General features: G+C 37.4%; 1 protein-coding gene across 1 annotated transcript; it reads right to left on the bottom strand.

Annotated features, from left to right (window-relative positions):
• Nucleotides 1-5983: 5983 nt before the first annotated feature.
• On the bottom strand, nucleotides 5984-6448 carry LOC125869731 (uncharacterized). The gene has a single exon (XM_049550175.1). The coding sequence runs from the start codon at nucleotides 6446-6448 to the stop codon at nucleotides 5984-5986; it is 465 nt and encodes a 154-aa protein (XP_049406132.1).
• Between the last annotated feature and the right edge of the window lie 249 nt (nucleotides 6449-6697).

Below are 6697 nucleotides of genomic sequence, written 5' to 3'. Positions count from 1 at the left end.
GACCTAGAGCAAGCGGAAGAATCCGGAAAGGGAAGAATCAAGTTTCTTAGGATTATTCAAGCTTTGTTCGAGGTAGGTGATGGTTGTGATGTCATGTTGGTGTGATGTATGTTTGTAATTATTTCATCATAGTGCATGTATGTATGCGAATGTTGCATTATTTATCACACTAATCGTAAATGAGTATGATTGGATAATTGTATGCCATGAATCAACACTTGATTGTATAATTATGAGAATGTACATTGTGATTGTGATTGTGATTGTGGCTTGTTGAGTGGATCAGGTGTTACATTCCAACACACTAACATGGATTTGGATGCCACGTTCTGACGCATATATGGGATCAGGTGTCACGTCCGGCACACTAAATTGGATCAGGTACCACGTACCGGTACACTAACAGTTTGGGTGTGGGTTCCATGAGAGGATCATTGACTTGCCATATTAAAGTATTTTGGGAATGTGGAATTGTTCGTTGATCCTGATAAGAATGACTCATATTGTGCATGTTCGGTATATGCCTGTTTTATTATGTTGTGATTACTTGTATATGTTTCACTTATTGGGATAGTCGCGTTATCCTACCAGTACACTATGGTTGTGTACTGATATTGCACTTGCTCTTTCTTTGTTGAGTACAGAACATCTTCAGACGGCTACCGACAGACGTCATCTAGGAGATCAATACTCATGATCGAATTCAAGGGTAAGCTAGCTCTTCCGAGCTGCCAGGAGTTCTCTTTTTGTTTATGTCCACATCTTCAGACTTAGACTAGTGCTTTAGATTCCTTTTGTTTAATTGGGTTGGACCCATTTTCTTAAGACTTATGGTTCCTTGTTAGAGTTTTGGTACATTGACTTTCAGGTTCTAGGGAATATTTTTCGCAATGTTTTGTTAATCATTGTTAGATCTTTTGGGAGTTTATGGGCACTCTATTTGACTCTTGCATTTAAACATGTTTCCGTAACTTTAAAGGCCTAGTAATTGATTAAGTTGTGTAGTTCTTGGGTTAGCTAATTAGTATTAATGGTTCTCTCACCATAGAGTTGATGTGGGTGCCAATCACGATGGTTCGAGTCGTGACATTAATTTTATTTTTTGTTATCGTTTGTTAATACGTAAAAAAAAGTTATGGCTCTAAGAAAAACAAATCCTTTCATTTGTTTCAAATTATTATAAAATATTATTTTCAAATTTTACTAATATACCACGCAAAGCGCTGTTAAGTTTACTAGCTATTAAAAGAAAACTGCAATGTGTTGATTATAATATCGTTGAACTATATTTCATCAATCGTCAGTCTTAACTTATCACAGTTATCTTACGACCAATTATAATAAGTTTTTATGTTCTTCTCTCGAATTAACTGTCACAACCCAAAAATTGATGTGATGACACTCATCTTATCCCATCAAGACAAGTCAGTCTAAGACCCAAAAGTTTTGATAAAGTATGGAAAATAAAATTAAAAAAAAAAGCTTAATAACAATTACTAATGCGGATAACAAGTCAACTTAACTAAATCTCTAAAACCTGGTTGTCACGTGTACTAACCTCTAATATATTATGTTGATTTGAAAGTAAAATATAAGTCTCAAATGATGTTGTGTAACACCCCAAAAATTTCTAAGTTAGGACTTGAACCATTCTTCATTTACTTGTAGGGTCATATCGGGTGATTCTTAAATTTCTCATATGTGTAAAGGTAAATTCTTTAGTGTGAGAATAATTTTGGATATCAATTAAGGTCACTAGAAACTCCTAGCACAAAGTAGAGTTGAAAGTTTCCTTATCGATTAAGTTTCGATGTAAGATTCTTCTTGGGTCAACTTCAAACAACCATATCTTTTAGAATATAAAGAGTTATGTGGCCCATAACCTATCAAATTAATGGTATTTGAATCCTCTTTCAAACGCCACCAATTATGCATCAATCCATGTTTTGAGTAAAAATTTATGACCATTTTAGTAACCTTATACAGTGTTGTGACGAATTATCCAACGGGAAAATATTAAAAAGGGTCCTTTTTGTCTTTTTACCTCTAAGAAAACCCTAAACGAATTTCTTAACTAATTAAAGACCCAAAACAATCAGATTTCATCTCTTATTACATCATTCTCTTCTCTCTCAAATCCTAAGACAAAACCCTAAGGAAAAATCAAAGTAGAAGACACCATTCAAGATTCTTTCAATCTTTTATAAAGATGCTTCTTCATTGTAAGTCCTTCTCCAAGAATTTCATTCTTTCCAACTCAAATTCCTCCATACAATTATGAATCACTAATAAAAATCATAATTATTGTCCATAGAGATTTTAAGAAAGTAATTCAAGAATCTCAAGAAAGGTTTTCTTGATTGTTCTCCTACAAGCTAGGGTTCCAAGGCTTCTAATCAAGTTCTTCAAGATTCTTCAAGAACCTTGTTCTTCCAGTTATGTAAGGCTATCATAGGTCCACGAAGCCAAAATGGACCATGGACCCTTCACAACATCCTAGACAGTTCGTGTAGGGGACCACAGTCCGTTAAGGATGTTGTGAGTGACCATCTAGGACTGCCCTTTGAGGGGTCACCTATACGACACTATAGACGGTCCGTGGTGACTTGGACGACCATCTAGGGGTTCATACAAGTCACCCAGTCAAGGCGGTTGCACCCAAGTCAGGTCTTGAGTGTTGGGGCAACATCAAACGATCATATCTTATAGTACAAAATTTATTTGGTGGCCCATGACCTATCAAATCAAAGAACTTTGAGTCCTCTTTCCAAAGCCACGATGTTTAACTAATTCCGAGCTTGGAGTAAAATCTTATGCTCATTTTAGTGAAGCTTTGTAATTTCATGTATCAGGACACTTCATCCAACACTCACTACCAAGGATTGTTAGTCAGTAATATAACCCAACTAAGTGAGTTGGGGTCGAATCCCAGAGGGAGTGGTTTGTAATTGAGACTCAATAGATAAGTAAGAATAGGCACTAGTCAACCATAGGAATAAAAAGTTACGAGTAAAAACATCGTTCAAATTAAAGGTGACACAAATGTCAAACATGGGGATTTTGATTGTAATTATCAACTACAATAGCAAATCACACGAAAAGGACAATATCAAGACGGGTTCTTGGGATGTGATTGGATTATGGACTAATTTAGACAATTGGGTAATTGCAATTGCTAGTAAATAGCTGTAAATCAGTGAATAAGCTAGACTTTAGTGGGGATAAACTTTCTCTCGAACAGTTTACCCCAAATCAAATTGGTTTCTCTCGAACACCAATAAATAGCAATTAGGTACAACCTACGCTTTAGTCCATTTACTCTCTCTCGAGCTGAATGTGTGGAAAAGGGTTTAGGATTCACTCTTTCGAGCTGAACCCATAACAACCCAATGCCACAGACCATCAATTCAGTAATCTTAGTTTTAAAACCTCTCTCTCTCGAGCAAGCAAAAAACATGAAGGTAGAGTTGCATTTGCAACTACAACCCTTTAGATTAAGTCACAATTACTGAATGAAATTACTTTTAAACAATATTTAAACTATCAATTAACAATACCCATCAACTAAATCAACCCATAATCACATAATCACACTCCAAGAATCTGGGTTTTAGCTAGACATCATAAAAAGATAAAAATCATTACCAAATTGTGTTTCCATCAACTAGGTAAGATTAATATTGTCTTTACAGAGGTCTAAGATGAATAATCTTCAACACCCACTTCTAATTTCTCAGAAATGGAAATCTTCAAAGCTAAGGAAATATTGTCTCAATACTCAGTTCTCCAACTTCAAAAACTATTAATTCCAATTCTATATTGAAAACTCTCATATTAGATACTACTCTAAGAATTTAAAAATGTATTTATCGTTGCCAAAAATGTGTTGCGAAGGACCATTCAGCGCAATAGGTCGGGATCACCGATCTACTCGGCAATCTGCCCTTTGGTTAATTCCATCGCCTTTCTGCTTTGGCTTCAGCATCTTCAAGTTCTATAACTTTGGGCGGTGTAGCACTACATCACAGAACCGTTCGGCGACTCGCCGATTGCTCCTTTCTATCGCCGACTTGATTTTCTTTTTTAGGGATTGGCACACTGGAACATTAGGCGAGACCATAACCATTCGACGACTCACCCAATAGTTTATGCGATCCTCAGGCCTTCTTTTCTTCGTTCTTTCAGCTGCCTTGTTACTTTTTCCTCATTAGTGTCCATGCTTTGATTCTCAATCCAAATACCTGAAAATCAAGGATTTACATCAGTTATTGGCACAAAATATGCATTTGAGGACACTAAATCTATTAAAACAAAGCCCTAAATGAGTCCAAATCGTGGACTCATCAACACCTCCAACTTAAACTTTTGCTTGTCCTCAAGTAAAACTCAAGTTCAGCAGTTCAAAAAGGATGTCTCAAAAAGTTCTACACAAGACTCAATCATGAATGCACACAAAAAGACTCAACTTACTCATACAAGGATCAATTGTGCACTCAAAGATTTAAGGTGTGACTCACTATTACCAAAGTATCTCAAGCTCACAATACTTGCTTCAAATGCAAGTTCAAGCTCAACAAAGGTATTCAAATGCCCTCACACAAATAATGATTCCATATTCACACACAATGGTTCAACAATTTAAAGCTCTATAATCAAATGCAACACTCATACTCATAAAGATGACCACAATGCATGACTTCACCCATAGGTTTGCCCTTCTTTTCCAATTGACACTTGTTTCAGCTCACTCAAGATCAAAAAGGTCTTTTCAAGGCTTGTAACGGGGCTGAGAGCAAAGGTATGGTCATTTAGGCTCAGTGACTATAATCCTCATGAAATGTTGTGTGAATAACACTTTCCTTCCTTTTCTTCATCATTTTCGTTCGTGCTCACAAGTCACCCCATTATTCACTTTCCATGGACTGTTGGAAACCTCATTTCTTCTTGCAGTTTTACAACTTTATTCCACAACGTTTTCATTTTTTGTCTTTTTCATTCTCTTCTTCTTTTTATCTCTTCTTCTTTTTTTAAATGGAAGGGTTCCATTTTTCTCAAACCATGGGTGAAAGGGAACTTTCTTGCACTTCTTGATTTACCTTCCCTTTTCACCACACCCCTAACTTAGGCTTTTGGCCTAAGTTGGTTATTCAAGCAAACCACAAATCATGAGGATTATGGTTAATGGATCAAAAAAGGTCACAATTTCATCATGTTTCTTCCAAGAAAAGGCTAAGTCTCAAAGGGTGTTCAAGCGGAGTTCACAAACTCACAAGTTAGGCCACATAAAGAAGTATAATGTCAAATTGTTTCACACTCTTCAAAGTTGCCTAAGATCATATCAAGAGATTACATCGCTTAGTCAACCGGACCAACGGGGAAAAGTCTAGGTGTCATCATACATGGTTCATGGTAAGCTCACACAAGGCATTGACACCAATGCCAAACAAGACTTCACACTTTTGCTAGTGTGCAATGTTCATCACAAGAGACTCAATTTGTGGCTAGTAACAACAAGATGCAAAAAGTTCACATATTGTCTATGCAACTTCATTTGCCCTCATCGTAGTCGCACATTCATTTTTGTTCAATTATGAGCACTATTCAATTCATCGGTTATTAAGACCGATAGTCCAATTTGCAAGAGAACAACCACATTCAAACACAAACAAGAGGTGGTATAATTTTTTCGGAAGGGTCCAAAAATCATTTATCATTAAAAACAAGGAACCACAAGCTTAATCATCCACAAAAATAGTGTAAAACACAATTTATAGCTCAAAAACCAAAATATATACACAAAACCATAATCAGAAAAGGTCACAAAAAGTTGGCCTCACCCCACCACAAAACATTTGTCCTCAAATGTAAGAAAAAATATCCAAAAGTCAAAAAAGTAAGACAGAGAGGGAGGTAAAGAGAGATCCTATCTAAACACTCATTCCATCTGTCTGGGCATCAGTGCCTGGTGTAGTTCTCTCTGATCTCAGGCCTTAGTACCCGCAGTCACCTTAGAAGGAATAAAAGATTCACTAGGTCCACCCATGGTGGTGTCTCTCAAATAAGTCTGGCGTTCAGTCTCAAACATTATATCCTCCAGGTCAGCCAGATCATCATAAATTGTAATATCATGCACCTCTATCTTCTCCTCATCGGTCTCTGCATCTAACTTATTAACTGCTACATCATCCCTATGTACATCTCCGGTGGTGGCCGGAGGAATCTTTGATGTCTTAAGAGCATCCAAATCATCTGTAGCCTTCAGTAGTGAAGTGAAGTCAGTAAACTTGAGATAGTCTACATCCTTCCTCAAATCTGCTACTTCGGCTTTCAAAGTCGTAATCTCAGAGGTCTCCCCATGCCTACACTCACAAACCTCAACTCTCGTGGTGAGAGTGTCAATAGAAGTCTGGAGAGGGGTAAGTGCACTATGAATGGCACTTTTGATCATCTATGTGATGGATCTCTCAAGCCGGGTCGCCCTCATATCAGTTGAATGGGCCCGGTACCCCAATCTTTAGGAGCATAACCTAAGTGATCCTGGTGGGCTGGGTAGAGGTAGAGGTACCTGGGGCTTGTGAAGAAGTGGAAGGGGCAAAACTACCTGAAGGCTCGGAGGTCGGAGTCAGCAAAGATGCCTCTACAGGTATCGAGTCAATGTCCATCTCCGGGGATGTATCAACCAAAGCTTCCCTCCTCT

Source organism: Solanum stenotomum, chromosome 7 (assembly GCF_019186545.1).
Source record: "Solanum stenotomum isolate F172 chromosome 7, ASM1918654v1, whole genome shotgun sequence".
Classification (NCBI taxonomy): domain Eukaryota; kingdom Viridiplantae; phylum Streptophyta; class Magnoliopsida; order Solanales; family Solanaceae; genus Solanum; species Solanum stenotomum.
Note: the sequence above shows the minus strand (reverse complement) of the source record. Positions and strands in the feature narration are given on the sequence as shown.